This window comes from Prinia subflava, chromosome 6 (assembly GCF_021018805.1).
Source record: "Prinia subflava isolate CZ2003 ecotype Zambia chromosome 6, Cam_Psub_1.2, whole genome shotgun sequence".
Classification (NCBI taxonomy): Eukaryota; Metazoa; Chordata; class Aves; order Passeriformes; family Cisticolidae; genus Prinia; species Prinia subflava.
The window spans coordinates 7,459,596-7,475,794 of record NC_086252.1 but is presented as its reverse complement, the minus strand read 5'-3'; the positions used below and the strand labels follow the sequence as shown (position 1 = coordinate 7,475,794).

Genomic DNA, 16,199 nt, shown 5'->3' with positions numbered 1-16,199 from the left:
AAGTTTTGAAGTCCATGTTTTAATGTGCTCCCAAAATGAAAATGCACTAGAACCAATCTGAATCAATTTCCAAGAGAAATATTTATCATCTACTTTACAGCAGCATCCATGAAAAATTAAACAAATTAACTTAGAAACCAGTTCAGAGCCCAGCTAGCCAAGCTACTTCTGGGAAAAGCTTAGATTCTCTATTGAAATGCAATGTTATCACCCCAAATGGAAGGCAAACATCCAACTTTCTTTTATTCAAGAACTGATTTGAAATACTGCTGTAGCCTTCTCACACAGTTTGACTTCTTTCCAGTTTTTCCAGATTGTTTTGTTGTTTTTTTTTTCCAGGCTCCTTGAATTTTTTGAACACTTCCCTGAAGAATGGTTAAAATGCATCTCCAGCAGCTGAAGGCAATGCTCCAGCTCAGCCTCAGTGCTCCACACAGACCCATTACCTCCACCACCCCTTTTATTGCTACACCGAGGACCTGTTTGCCTTTTTCAGCTGTGTAATATTGACTCAATGTAACCTCGGATCACTATCTGAACCATCCTGTTACTTTGCTGAACAGTACCTTCGTTTTTCCCAGGTGTGGTACTCCTCATTTGTTTTTACTGTTATTCCGTTTTGACACATTGTCTCCTGTTTATCATCAGTATTTTCACTCTAACCTTGTATGAAATGGCCTTCAGCTCCTGCACTTAGCCAGCCAGGCAATACAGACTCCTGGGGAACTGCTTTTCCCTCCTTAAAAATCCCAGATGATGCTGTCTTAGATGGGAACAGACCAGCCGAGATCCTTCCCAGCTGTCTTGTTTTCTAACAGAGTTATTTTCCAACTGTACATTCCTTTTACAAGAACGAGATCTGGCCCAAGGTTTCACTTAATGTCACGTAGAGACATGCCAAGAGCCTTGCAGTCAATTTACACCAACATCCTTTATGCCCTTAAATAATTACCCTGCTTAGGAACTCCAGCTGAATTGGCATGATGAATTTGCCACAAGCCCAGGTTAAATGCTCATCACTCTACAGTTCAGGCCCTTCTAAAGGAATCGTTTGCCCTGTGTCTTTCAGATTTCAGCCTGAAGCCCCCGAGCTGGGCCCATTTCCCCTGCCCCTCTGACCCATCCTCTCCAGAAACCTCTCCAGTGCATATTTTTGAAGGCAAGTGCTCCAGGCAGCTCTTGGAGAGCAGGGTCAGTTTTATCAGCCCCTGCTGACCTTTGTTCTAGGCTACGTTTACATGCAAAGCATCTGACCCTCATGGAAACTGGAACAAATAAACCTGCCTGCTAGAGAGGCTGAAATTACTCAATTTTACTTGTTCTCCCTTCAGTGACCCTACTTCTCTCTGTATTTTCTTCTTGCTTTTGACAAAGGAAACCGTTTCACTGCCATTGTGTCCATTCCTGCTTGTAATGTTTTTTACCTTGGGCTGTGGCTCCTGCTGCTCCCTCAGGCTTCCTCAATCCCACATCCAACTTCCAGCCCTCGAGAAAATTCTCTGTGCAGCAAAGAGCCCCAACCCAGCCTCCACCTGCCATGTGGAGCCTTCCCTCCACAGAAATACTCCCACTTTGCCCTCTCTTGTGTGCTCTTTGCCTGCCTGGAACTGTCCCCATAAGATTCACCTCTGACAGGGGCTGGAATGAGATGGGCTTTGAGGGCCCTTCTAACCCAAACCATTTGGGATTCCACGATGTTCTCTCAATACTGCCTATTTCTGTGTCATGTTACAGCTCAAGTTAGGTAGCTCCAGTAAGGAATTGAGTTTTTCCACATGCCCTTTATATCCAGCACTGAAATAAGAGTTTGGATTAACCCACATTTTGGAGCTGAACTGATGCTCATTATTCCCTAGCAAGTGCTGATAGTTGTGGCGTATCCTTGACATTGGGCTGGCAGCTCTGACACTTGCACACACTCCTTGTCCTGCCACAGCGGGTTAGTAGGCAGCAGCCTCTCTGAGACAGATAAAAATACATACTGCTTTGGAGTAGTTCTTCTTTTTGGTCCTCTCACTCTCTAATCCAGCCTGCGGTGGGATTAAGAACGCAGGGTGAGAAGATCAGTGAGTGTGTGCACGCCCCTCCGGAGCCAGGCATGCACATCCCCATGCAGGAACACGAGCAGAGCGGGCTCGGGGGGCGCCCAGCAGCGCATCCACCCTGGGAGTCAAACGCCCGGTGATTGGGGAATATTGTTAAAATGATCACAGCGCTGGTAAATTTAGCAGCCGTGGTTCCAATCAGTCACGCTGGCTGGGCTCTGTCAATTAACAGAGCTCCCAGCTGTCCATCCTGGCTGTATCAATACAGCAGGACCCAAATGTGGTTGAACTATTCCGGGATGTAGGTCACGCACAAAGAGATGCGCCGGGAATGAAGGAGAGGGAAAAGCAGGAGAATCTATAGAGCTGCACTCCCCAGTTTGCTTCCTGCAGACACCAGGACACCTCCAGTTCAACACAAGGCAGTGGGAAATGTTTCAAACTGAGATTTAATCCTCATTGCCACTTTCTGTTCTTTCAAGAGCCAGCTTTGTCTCAGTGTTTGTGAGAGCAAATACTCACTGTCAAAGCATTATTTTTAATCTGATTCTGTCCTCTAAAGTGAGGGTAACACAAGCTGCAGCTTTGGTGGGCAGTGTGTTTGTCCTGTCACCTTTGCTAGATCTATTTACAGTGAGTTTAGGAGAGTTTTATTCCTCTCCAGACCTGTGCTGAGATAAATCCAGATGCATCTGGTCCAAGAACAGGCAGGCTTCAACAGAGTGTTATAGGGGAAATCCAAGCCATTCTGCTCTGCCTGTGGTAACTACTGAGCTAAACCTAGCTCAGAGCTCTCTAATCATTTGCCACTTCTCATCTGAACTGTGTCAGAGCAGGAGGAGAGGGAAGTGGCATGCTGACATCACAGACCACAAACTGCCTCAGGATCCTTCCAGATCACCCTGATCTCAGAGCAGTTATCACAACCTGTGTTAGCTTCTTCTCCATGATTAGTTTTTGAGCACACACACACACACACACTGCAGCTTGCAGACTATTCTCACCACTGGGTAGGTGCTGGCATATTCCAAATGAGACTGTAAAGGCATGAGAGGAGAGGAAAATCAGAATAAAAAGGAAAACACAAGTTATGTCAATCAAAGGAACCCCCCAAAACAAAACAAAACAACAAACAAACACAAAAATAGGCAGGGAGATGTAAATCCCAACTAAAGAACTTTGATAATGCAGGATTTCTTGTACAAAGGCACAGATTTGGAAAGTGGGAGGATACAGAACAAGGATGCACAAATTAATAATGAGTGATTGATAATACACAAATATTTCATGCTGATGGTGTTGGATTAGAGACAGACAGCTGGGAAGTGGGAGAACCAGGACAATGAAATAGAAAAGGGACTGAAGAGAGACTTGAGAGCCTCAACAAACACAGGCTGATGTCATGAGCTTCCCTAGGAAAATCTGCATGATAGGGAATGGAGCTTGCAGAACTCCTGAAACAGGAGTGACAGGAGCTGTTGATGGGTTCAGGTTCATCAGAGAAGCTGCTGAAGAAGCCTCTCCATGGCAGCTGAGGAGTCACAGCTAAACCAGGACTCCCTGGACCCTGTTTGCAGCACAGTCACAGCTGTGGAGCTTCAGTCAATTTGCTGGCCTGGTCTAATGAGTATTTGTGGAGGTTCTGCAGTGTGTAGTGCTGCCTGCTCTGCCAGAAGCTCCCCAAAAGCTACCTCAGCACATCTCTGGTGCCTGCAGTCCAGGCATCCACTTTAAAAATATTCCAGAAGAAAAGTCCTGAGTGAAGCCCACAAAGATCAGTGGGGTGGTGAAGCCCTAGGGAGAAGTGAATGTCTGATATTGGCTCATTTCAGTGAAAACTTCCTGTACAGAAGAGAAGCAGAGCTACAAAAAGGAGCCCCTGGCACCACCAGCCCCTCACAGTGCAAAGAGCCTGAGTGCTAAAGATGGAAGATGAATTTTCCAAAAATGGCACCCTGCAACGATGGAAGGAGAGCCTTCAAATATCCAAAAAGACAGCATCATTCAGAATTTTCAGTCATTTTATAAACCCTTTGTGGACACAAGACAGCTGTTTTTGATGCTGTCTTCAGGCTAAAATAGCTCCAAAGCCAAACTGGATACTAGAACTCAGGTAATTTTTTAAAGTTGGTCAAAATTTATGGGGCTTTTGGCTTTGTTATTTTGAAGACAGATGCAGCAAGAGCCAAACTTTCACAGATTAGCCAGAGATGTGGTCAAATTACTGAAAGCATCTCCTGTAAATCCACACTGGGGGAGTGATCAGAGAGGCTGTTTACAAGAGCCTGGAGTGACAGGAAAGGAAAGAATGGCTTCAAATGGACAAAAAATAGGTTTAAATTGGGTATTAGAAAGAAATTCTTCCCTGTGACATGTGAGGCTGTGGCACAGGTTGCCCTGGGAAGCTGTAGCTGCTCCCTGGAAGTGTTCCAGGACAGGTTGGATGGGATTTGGAGCAACTTGGGATAGGAGAAGTGTCCCTGTCCATGGCAGGGCGTGGAACAACTTGAGTTATAAGGTCTTTTCCAACCCAACCCATTCTGTGATTCTATCAATTAACTGTGAATAAAACAACTGGAAGACGTGGAAGGGTAAATTTCAGTTCAGACTGGCAAATATTTACGTGCTTCTACAATCCCAGTGACACAAGAATGAGGGAAGGAAGCTCTGTCAAAACTTTTCCTGTTTCTGCCAAAATGTCAGCGCATCCACCAAATGCTGCTTTATGGGGACAGGGCCTGTGAAACACCAGCGTGGAACATTTCAGCCACATCCTTCTGCCAGAGAAGGGCATTCCTTGCAGAAGTGTGAGGAATTTGGGGCCATTCCACCCAGCAGCTGGAGGCCAGTGCTGGTTATCACAGCCTGAGACTGCTCAGGGAAAAAAGGGCAAGAGAAGCTTCTCCAAGGGATGGTGAGCAGACAAAATGCAGGGTTTCTGCTCTTTAAATGTATATAAACCATGGGATTGTGTTGCAAAACCACCTCAGGAAGAATCAGTGGTGGATTTCCATGAAGAGATGTTTCAGATGAAGACGTGCTGTAAACACAGAGCCAGTGTGTTTGCATCGTGCCACATTACAGCCAGGGATAAACAACCCATTTGTGTTGTCATCACCTTCTAAGTAGATAGAATTGATATTTCAACTGAAGTACAGATTTTTTTTTCCCCTCCAAGAAATACTTCCATATGTCAACATTTAACCCTAAGTAAAATAAACACTGCTTTTCACGTTCAGCTGTGCAGAGAGGCTTTTTCTTCACTGAATCTTTGGAGCTTTGAGGCATCTCCTAGCTCTGAAAAGCACTCAAGTTTGTCATCTTGAGGGAAAAAGGTTTTAACAGCATTTCATAAGTAGCAGTAAGGATTCCACTAAAAAGGGAACAAGGCAGCACTTTATATTTTTAAGCACATTTTGTGCAATTTTACAGTGGTGTCCCTGCAGGAGCAATTTTTTTTTTAATAGGTCTTCTAGACACTATGTTGTAAAAAGTTAAGGTTTATATAAATGTGTGTTATCTGGGAAAATACTGTCTGGACGTTTTGAGGAAAAACCTGTTTGAACTTTTCCTACAGATGAGCACTCAGTGCTTTGCTAATCTCGCCCTGCACAGAACTCAGGCCTGCAGATGATTCTCAAGGATTTCTAAAGCATTTTTAAAGTCAGTAACCAATGACAGGACCTAAGGGAACAGCTGGAGCTGTGTCAGAGGGATTTTGGGTTAGATATCAAGGAAAGGTTCTTCCCCCAGAGGGTGCTGGGCACTGCCCAGGCTCCCCAGGGAATGGGCATGGCCCCGAGGCTGCCAGAGCTCCAGGAACATTTGGACAGCACTGCCAGGGATGCCCAGGGTGGGACTGTTGGGGGGTGTGTGCAGGGCCAGGAGCTGGATCAATGATCCTTGTGGATCCCTTCCAGCTCAGGCTATTTTATGAGTATTCACCTGCAATTCCAAAACACTCAGCACTTATTTCCCCTGATCAATCACTTCTGGTTTCCTGAGCTGATGAACACTGACCCCACTAGTACTTCCCCTTCCCAAACTTCCAGTATCAGGAGTGAAGGAGGGGAGCTTACAAGGTGCATGCAGACACCAATGTCTGGGCTAAATCCTTCCTGCAAGAGTGAAGAGCAGTGAGCACAAAGCGTCCTGCACGGGGCACAGACTGGAGAGAACCAGTAATCCACGTGGACTCGAATAAAACCCAACATGGAACACATCAAGGACGATCCCCTGGGAGTGTGGGGGCACGAGGGGACAGTGACACCCACACACAGACATGCACACAGAGATTGCACAGTTTACCAACCCTCAGGCTTCCACGGCTACCCACTGACATGCGCTCATCTTCGTCCGAAGCCTGGCGAGAGAGAGCGTAGAGACAAAAAAAACAGTGAAAAGAACACAGGTAACAGGCACTGAGGCAACGCTGATGGCTTTGATGGGACAGGAGGAAGGGAGAGATGCATAAGCTCGATGTCTTTAAAAAAGAATTGCATTGAAAGTATAAGCAGAAAGCAAATTAAATCCTACCCTGCCCAAGAAACAGTCAAGCATTTTACTGCAGGGTGAAGGAGGAGCTTACTCAGGGTGTTCCCTGCTCGATGCTCTTGGCCCTTTAATGAACATTAAACACTCCAAACAGGTTATCACCCACTTTCCACCCCCTTTATTCTTGCACATTTGCAAAAAGCTCCCTGGAGTGTCTGGGGAAAGAGCAGAAACGTCAGGAAGTGGCTTTGGGGTTTCCACTTGCTGGGGGTGGCAGGAGCTTGTTTTGGTTCTTGTGAGAAGGAAGTGCCTTGTACACGTCTGTTTTCTTAATCTGAAATGTCTGGCTGAACAAAAAAAGCAAAAGTAGGTACTGACCGAGGCATTTCTTCGGGCTCTACGGGAATAACGCTCACTGTCTTCCTACCAAGGCAGCAGAGAGAAAACAGAGGGAGGCGTTGAGAGGACAGACACAGCAACAGAACATTCCAGAAACACACAGTGAACTCCAGCCACGCTTAGGAGCCAGCAAAGTTAAACCGAACAACGGGAGGTGACACCCTGTCAAGGCAGAAAAACCCTTCCTCCCTCCTCTGTGACCCCAAGTTTCTTCCCCTCTGCTGCACAGACACTGGAGACGCCCTCGGATGTTTTACATTTCAACAAGCTGATTTTAACAAATTGATTTGCCACTGAATTTAGAAACAGGAGTAGAAAACAGGAAAAAAAAAAAAGTTTCAACATTGTAGTCAACAGATTCTCAGAGGTGAGGATTTGAGGAGACTCAGTGTGAGTCTGGGGTGGGTGGGTGGTCCATGCAAACCAGTATTTACTGATTAATTAGCAAAGACCAAGGAATTTGGGGAGTTTGGGAAATTACCTTCCACACTGGAAGCCAGCTGTTCAGTTTTGCCTTTTCCAGTGTGCACTACTCAGCTTTGCAGGGCAAGGCCACAGCTTTCCCCTGGCATGCTCACAACTGGTTTCATAAACTTAGGGTTCAAAGACATTTGAAGCGACTTCCAGTCCATTAGCAACTTCTCTGTCTCATATCATGGGTGTTAAAACAGTCAGATGTTGCTAGTGGCCAAGTCTCTAGCTGGTATTCACTGATTTTAGCAAATTTTAAAATCCAGGGCATTGTATTATTGGAAAAAAGTGAGGATTGCCACCATAGCAGTAACAACTCCTCTGAGGGATTCCCCTGGGCCAGTATGTGCTAAGGGAAATGAAACTGCCTGAGTGAAACTTGCCCACAATTTACCTGAAGGCAGATTTAAGAAGACTCAAATGGTGATGAAACCCACGAAAGTAAAATGAGCACAAATACTCCCTGGATCCCAAGGGGTTTAACAGCTTTTCAACCTAATCTTCCAGGGATGGACACAGGTGTGTAAAAAGAGGTGGCTCTAACCCAGTCCTTGCCAGTTTTAAGCTGATAAAAACTCACATTTCAGTTGGAAAAGCAAGACTGTGGGATTGCTTGGAGTGGAACTCACACTCCCAATGCCTGAAAATACCTACTTTGAGGGATCTCAAACTCTGTCAACTACACAGAACTTCAACACGCAAAAGTTGTTGAGCTATGTTGATCAAGTCCTACCATCCATTGCTCGATGTCTCCCCACTTAGTATCCAGCCCATAATATTTCTACAGACAGAAAAGGGAAAAAAAATCATAATTTAGATGAGAAAAAGCAAACACAGAACATTCAGACATGCACTGCCAGGCCTTGGCCAAGCCACACAGCTCCACATGAACGTGCCAGGGAGAGCTGGGCCGCGTGGTGCCGGAGCCCTCTGTAGCACGTGCCTGGGAAAAGCTGCCTGGAAAGGGGAGAGGGGAGTTTGGGCATGACCAAGGTGCTCAGCAGCTTCTTCTCCCTCAGCACTGCAAAAAACCCCATGCTGGGGAACAAGAGCAAGGAGAGTAATGAGTCTTGAATTCCTGACCCAGTTAAGTCAAGACTCATTACAAGAGAGGCGAGTGCTGGACACTTCCAGAATGAAAATTGCTGTCAAATCATGTTTCCCGTAAAGGTTTGTCAAACTGGGCAGACAAGTTGGATACAACTCATCTCTGGGCACCCTGATCTGCTGGATTAGAGCTCCACAGAGCCCCTTTCAGAGCACCAGGCTTTTTGCCTACATTTCACCCACCTGGCAGCAGTGGCAGCACCAACAAGGGTACAAGAGTGCAAGACCCACCAGTGCAGGCAAAGACAACACTGGGAACTTCCCAATGAATTTCCTCCAGGCAGCAAGTTGTTCAAAGATCCACAGGTTTAATGGGACTTTTCTTCCTTCCCAAAGAAGCCCGTCAAATCCAGACCCAGGAATTTTGCGCTTTTAATGGTGCCCATTAAAATTATTCCTGTGTGAACTACAATCACTGGCCTAAAGCGCAGCAATAGCCAAATGGAAATCCTGCTTAATTAAGGAAGAACAATATCTACTTTAGAGCTTTCTTACAGGCTTGAGGAGGCAGGAGTATCAACAGCCAAAACCTTAGGAAATAATTAAAAGAAAAACGAGAAACTCGTTCTGTATGGCCCTCTGGTTTTAGCATTCACTCAATGGTATTAATGTAATTTTATTTTCACCCTTAAAACCTCATTCACTGTTTATTGATAAACCAAAATAAACAGCTGCACATTCTTCAGTGCTTTATTACTTTATTCCCTCTTCAGATTCATAACCTGTGCACCAGCTTGTTACAAAATTCACTGTTATGCACATCTCAGCCTGAGAATGACCCCTGAAAATTCCATGAACTCCCAGAGCTGTGTACATGATGAGAACCTACAGATTATATGCTTTGTAGTAAAGCAGGTCAGGTAAAGCCTTATTAGAGGCTTTTTAGCCATTAACAGACTGAGAACATTTTCTAACACTAGACATCAATTAAAAAAACTGAAACACACTATTAAAACAGAGAATCCTTTTTCACACATAGGAAGGATCCATAACCACACTTGTAATTTTTTTAGGGCTTGCTGCTTCCTTTCCATGCCCTCTGTTCTCAGCACTGTCTGAAACTGGCTTATGAATTCAGCCTTGCAAAAGGCAGATAAGGAAACAGCCTTCACAAGACTTGCTATGCCACAGTTTAAGTTCCACTTACAGGCTTTTCCTTCTCCATTTCACATTACTCAGCTACGTGCTTAACATCCCCTGAAGAAAAATCTTAATGAATGAGACTGCCCAGAGACTATCTTTAATTTATAATCTTTCAAAGAGCTCGTGTCATACTGGACTGAACTGGCAGCTTTGGAGCTCTCAAGTATTTTGACCCCTCACAGCCACTTTTCTCAGTTTCTCTCTACACTGACTCGTCTGTTCTGCCCTCAGGGGCCTGATTCCAATGGGTTAAAGGAGGAAATGGTGCTTCTCTATTCATTTAGGTTTCAGTTAGAGGCCCTTCCTGGACTCAGGTTCCCTTCTGCCTTGAAAAGTGATATTACAATTAAATAATTAATGACGTTAATACCACTGAGAGAGAATTCCAGATGCGATTTGCTCACTGAGTGACAGTGAAACTGCCAGACTCGCAAACACGCCATGGGATGTTGGGAGGATAACCCACTTATCTCCTCATCCATGTCAGGACACCAACAGTAAACAACCTCCTGGGCTCCCACGGGGCTGCTTTTGCACCAGAAGGTTAAATTAGTTCCCATAAAGAAGATTAATAATGAGCCTGTCGATCCATGGGCAGACGTTGAGTCACTCAGCGTGTAGTCAACTCCAGAAATAAAACCAGGAGTGAGAGAGATTTGTTGCCAAATTGATGGGGTCGGGATTAAACACCAGAGCACATGATGTGAGCAGCTCTCTTCATATGCATACACACTCAAAGAGGAGAACAGCACTCCCAAGAAGCACATGCAGGGCTGGGTCAGGCTTTGAAACATGCAGTTAGGGCAGCTGGAGTGCCAGAACAAAACCAAGCACACTGTGGTTTAGGAAGACATTCATCACTCAGCAAGCAATACAAATATCTCAGGAAAAAAGAGAAATATTTAATAAGGCAGAAAGTGGCAGGCTTGAAGAAAAATGTGCTTTCTCCCTCCCTGTAAATATTCTTTACAGAACTATTTCTGTTTCTAGGAGCCACACAGTTCACATGCTGAAAGTGTAGAACAGTCAGACATCACGACACAAACCCCAAAATCTCTGTTGCTACATAGCAAGTGACCTCAGTTAGAGCTACTGCTATCATCCTCTTTGCCATCATCATGGAAAAGAAATTGGGAGGAGGGAAGAGATCATGACTTTAAACTGAGATGAGAGAGGATTAAACAATATAAAAGCACTTTTAATGCTTGGGTGCTGTTGGAAGGAAGGCCATACAACTTATTTACCCAAGGATTACGAATTCAAACACAGCATCCCCAGTGTCCTTCAGTGACTTTGTGCAAATAAAGTCATCTGAAAGTCATTCTTCCTGCTGGCACCTGTTAAATGCTTGGCCAGCCTGGAACACTTCCAGTGATTTTCTTGGCCTTCAGCAGACGAACAGAGGTGACCACACAGGTGACACCAAGAGCCACCATACCCTCCTCTGACCCTGCTTTGCCAAGTCACTTTTCTGTTTTTGCATATTCTTTGCCACACAGGCTGTAGAAAAAAATCACATTAAGTGCCTGGCCAGATGTCTTACATGGGTCATCTTCCCCCACTCCCCTTGATGGTCCACCCCACAACATTATGGGAGGGGAGGGCAGAATTCCATGGGAATTTACAGGCTGCTGGGCATCTCCCACTCCTTAGAGGATTTCTGAGGTTGGACTTGAGGATCTTGGAGGTCTTTTGCAACCTAAATGGCTCTGTGATTCTGAAACTGCAGCAAGACTCACACGGTGGGAAGGCATGCAAACAAGAACGAAAGCGAGCAAGCCCTACCTTCTGCACCTGATAGATCTGGGGGGAAAGGGAGAGGAAAGAAACAAGGAACAAAGCTAGCGTGAATGATGGATACATAGCAACGCTCCACAGCTCGTTCTAGAGGGAAAAAACAGCATTTATACAGAAAATACAGCAGAACATGAATACAGAGAAGAGCACAGTGAAGCCCGGTGGATGTAGGTAGGACAAAAGCAGTGTTTGCATCGCCGGCCTCCTCCACACGCCCGCCTAGAACACAGAATTCCTGTTCCCATTCCCACCAGGCTCTGGGATGCACATGGGACATTTTATCCCTAGGATTTGCACCAGGCCAGAGCCCAGCCCAGCTGGGAGCCAGGACCTCTCATTTTTCCAGCCTCCCTCCACAACAGGAATGGATGCCCAAATATTCACCCGGGACAAGCTGTGTATCTACCACCACAATAAAAGGAAACAGCATTAATTCCAGAACAACTGCTCCTCTTTGAAGGATAGAATTTGTCCTTGAGGGATAAAGCACAGTTACAAAAGCACCAACTCTACACAACTTTCACCTGTGCATAGCACAGTGCCAGTGTGTGAAAATTCCTGGAAAATTCCTTGCACATATATTGCTGGCCTTAAAGGATCCCTGCAGGTTGCTCTGTCAATTTTTAATGCTTCTGTGGAGCCTCACACTGTTTTCAGGCTTTAATAAATGCCCTGCTGACACTGTTGTTCCATAGTCTTGGAGCACTTTGATAATACACAAAACCCTTACAGCCACTCTACTGCATCTGAATTTTGTGTTCTTGGAGAACTGCCCTTGACTGATGAGCTTTGTGCATCCACATGAAAACAGAAAACATGTCTTTTCTCACATCTTTCCTGAAACCAGAAACGCTTCTGGGTTCAAAAAATATAACCCCAAAGAACCCTCCTTGTTCAAAAACACCTGGCTGGCTGCACAATCCTCTGGTGGCAAGGTAGTCAAGTCTCCCAGATTTTGGGGTATTTGGAGGATCCCTGCCATTCACTGCTCTCAGGGATATCTCATGGGAATCCAGATCACAGTGCTGGGAAGCAAAGCTTTTGTCTCTCAACCCCTGCCCTCCTGATCAGGTTCCCCTTCACGAAGGACAACTGCACAACCCAGATAAATGCCTTAGCAGCTTTAATTCCCATTCCAGCAAGTGCAGGAGGGAATATTAGGACCCATTTAAAAACCAACATTCCCACACAAATAACCACCCCACTTCCCTTTCCCTAAGAAAGCTATGAAGAGGAAAATTAACTTGTGGGCCCTCCCACAAGGCTGCACACAATTCCAATCTCTGGCTTCTCCATGGCACACTCAGAGTGCCTTTCATCCACACACAGGAGCCAAACACCACAGGTTCAAATGTGGCAATTACCACACAGCTGATTAACCTCCAAGCTTTAACTTTTCCATGGTTTTTTGTCATCCGTGCCTCGAGGCAGCTCCATGGAAGCTTTATTTTTCCAAGCCCAGGGCTCCAGGCTTGGCACAGCCAGGTATTCCCTGCAGAGTCCAAAGCAAGGCACGCAGGGAGCCTTGTGCCCAGGACCCAGATTGCCAATGGACAAGATAACAACGGGACCCTTGTTCAGGCCAGGCACCATGGAGGGAGGTGGGGAGGCCTCAGAGGGAAAGCCAAGTACAGCATCTAACTATTCCAGCTTTTTATAAAACCTGGAGTTTTGGAGGAACCCATTAGCCAACAGGCATTACAACAGCTCTGCTCCAAAGTGACTGATCCCTCAGCACTGCACGAGGGAAAGGTGCCCCTGTCCACGGCAGGGAGGTTGGAATTAGGGCATTTTTAAGGCCCTTTCCAACCCAAGCCATTTTAGGATTCTGTGATGACATTGTCCTCTTTGGAAAGTGAGGTGTAAGAGAAAACATACACTTTTAAACAATCACTCCTGTTGCAGATGTGTCTCCCACCAAAAAGGGTCAATACACATAAAAGCAATCAAATGCCTTAAAGAGCAGTTTTCTGTATCAGGGAATGGCCAAAAAACCCAAATGTGTTTCATCCACAGTATTAACAGCAGACAGCTTTCCTGGTTTCCTCATCAAAGGAGGCTGCCCACAAAAATAAAGCTTTTCATAGAAGTAGCTTTAAAACAGGACAGAACAAGCCAGTGTTGCATGATTAGATGGTGGCAGAAGAACAGTCTGCTAAAAACATCATCCACATCCTCCCCTCCGAACTTTCCTGGGCATCTTCACACTGAGTGAGACACACATTAACCACCACAAACCTCCTTCATTTCTTCCCTGCTTATGTAAGCACCAAGTTTCACAGTCAGTCTCACCCCTCCCCATTCGAGCCACAAGAATCTGCTTTTCCCTTTTTTTTCTTCACTAGAAAGCATTGGTAGCGTATTTTATTCCAAAGAAATACAAATGCAAAGTGGGGAAAGTAATTGAGGAAAGGAAGGAATTGACAAAACAGCCAAGGCAAGTTTCATGGTGTGCAGTTAAAGCAAGTGCTGCAGATGAAGCCAGGAGACCAGCACAGTGCACTTGCCTTGAACTAGAAGTACAGGCTCATCTACTGTGTGAACTGGCAGGGAAGAGTCTTATCCCACCGATTAAGGAGTGGGAGGAGATCAGTCTCTTTTCACTTCAGGCACTAATATCAGCTTACACTGTGGTCTCCTAGTGTCAGCCCTTGAAGAGACATTTAAAGCCTTGCCAGCAGAACACACAGAAGGCACTCCTACAGAAAGCATTCTCCACAATTAGCCCTACTGCTGCAGTTTTTACATGTCTCCAAACTGTTACTGTTAAATATTGCTGGGGGAAAAAAGGCTTTAATACATTTCAGGTCAAGCTTCTGAGAGAAAAAAAAAAAAAGCACAGGAAAAAAAAAATTCTTCTTCCAATTTTATCTTGTAGCCCCATGAGAATTAATAAATTATTACTCAGAAAAACTGGGCTGCCCACTCCTGGCTTGCTCTTCTGCATGAATTAATAATAAATACCTGAGTGCACACAGGAATTTGTCTCAGGACCAAGCACATCTCGACAGTACAAGCCAAAGGGACTGGCCTCAAACTCTGCAGCTGAAAACCAAATGTTTCAAGAGCACGGCAGCATGGTATGGTAAACCAGGACCCACCACTGCTCTGACTCCCACCAATGGTGGGAAAAGAGGGAAGGGAGGAAATACCACGTATTTTAATTGTCCTTCCAGCTCAGAACAAGCCCTGGCAATGAGAGCTGTCCTGAACTCACTGATGTGTGAAAGCAAATCAGAGCATTTAACCAGACCTCCAGATTAATTATTTACATCTTTGGTGGTTAATAACAACAAAGCAGCTCTGAATGAGAAGTCAGAAGCATTCAAGCTGTTACACTTGTTAGACCTGTGCCTTTCCTAAAGCTTCATCACCAAGAACACATTCTCTAATAAATATATAAATTGATTCACATCTCTGTGATTCAAGAGTGATCAATACCCTCATCTTCAGAGGAACAGCTGGGCTGATCCTGGGCTGATCCCAGAGTGAGGGCAGCAGGAAGGGGGGAATTCTGCCCCTCTGCCCTGCTCAGGTGAGGCCCCACCTGCAGAGCTGCCTCCAGCCCTGGGGCCCAGCACAGGAAGGACCTGGAGCTGCTGGAGACAGTCCAGAGGAGGCACCAGGGTGATCAGAGGGATGGGGCAGCTCTGCTGTGGGGACAGGCTGGGAGAATTTGGAACGTTTCAACAGGAGCCCCATCCAACAGGAAAGATTTACAGGCTATCTATTACTGCCAGAGAGCAGTTTTACATTGGATATTGGGAAGGAATTCTTCCCTGTGAGGGTGATGAGGCTCTGGCCCAGAGAAGCTGTGGCTGCCCCATCCCTGCAAGTGTTCAAGACCTGGTTGTACAGAGCAATCTTTGCTAGTGGAAGGTGTCCCTGCCCATGGCAGGGGGTGGAACAAGGCAAGTTTAAAGGCCCTTTCAACTCAACACATTCTGTGATTCAGTGATCAGGTCTTTACTCTTGTGCTCGCTTTTTCCTTCAGCTTCAGAAAACACTTTTCACGTACCCAGCTTATACTTTCCTCTGAAACTTGTATTCCTCTTGTCCTCCTTAGCTACCCCTCCCTGGAGAAAAAAAACCCAGTGAAGAAACCAAACCAAAAAAAACCCAAACCACTGGCACAGCTCTCCTTCTTTGTGCTGCCTGGCACGAGGTGGTGCCAGGTGATGAGACATTCCCGCCTCTGGAGCGCACCTGCAATGCCGCCCCACCGCAGCGCAGCCTTCCACAGGAGCATTCCCACATCTCACCCTGCCCATCTACTCCTGCTGTGCAATTCCTCAATTCCACGCAGACTCCTCGTGCCAAAGTCACCCAATTACTTTAAAGTGAGGGAAATGAAGTGCAAGATTGAGAAATGTCCTAAGTATGAGGTGGTGGGCAGGAGAGGAGCCAGTTTCCAAACCCAAATCGTTAAAACACCCTCTTTCACTGCCATAGTTATAGCCTGTAATGGTAGCACCTGGAAACTTTTAACTCAGACCAGCAGTGTAAATATATTTTCAAGTAATCCATGCTCCACAAGAAGCCTGCCAGGGCATGCAGACGGCTTAAAGCATGAAAAACTACATGCACACGCAATAAATTCATTTATTGCTTTTTAACTCCCAGAAGGGAGTTAGGGCTCTAAAAAGCCTTCTGAAGTAGTAAAGCAAGTGCTTTAACTTCTGGTTATTTAACATGGCAGCAGTGGAAAAGCGCTGTTTATGTTTCTGGGAAGTTTGCAAAGGG

At 45.7% G+C, this 16,199-nt stretch overlaps 1 protein-coding gene across 44 annotated transcripts in view; it reads right to left on the bottom strand.

The window, feature by feature from the left end:
* Positions 1-16,199, bottom strand: part of LRRFIP1 (LRR binding FLII interacting protein 1) — a 99,675-nt gene that overhangs the window by 38,714 nt on the left and 44,762 nt on the right. For 10 of the 44 annotated variants that reach the window (XR_010080726.1, XM_063400083.1, XM_063400058.1 and 7 more), the window contains exons 3-8: positions 11,445-11,462; positions 8,143-8,190; positions 6,918-6,962; positions 6,358-6,408; positions 3,050-3,082; positions 1,983-2,030 (exon numbers count right to left, since the gene is read on the bottom strand). The exons of 6 other annotated variants lie outside the window; for them this stretch is intronic. Coding sequence is in view for 37 of the 38 variants with exons in the window: in XM_063400083.1 (XP_063256153.1) it covers positions 1,983-2,030; positions 3,050-3,082; positions 6,358-6,408; positions 6,918-6,962; positions 8,143-8,190; positions 11,445-11,462 (243 nt within the window). In the remaining variant the exon portion in view is untranslated. The remainder of the gene's footprint in view (positions 1-1,982; positions 2,031-3,049; positions 3,083-6,357; positions 6,409-6,917; positions 6,963-8,142; positions 8,191-11,444; positions 11,463-16,199) is intronic. 28 more of the 44 variants (XM_063400045.1, XM_063400052.1, XM_063400055.1 and 25 more) reach the window with 10 other exon arrangements.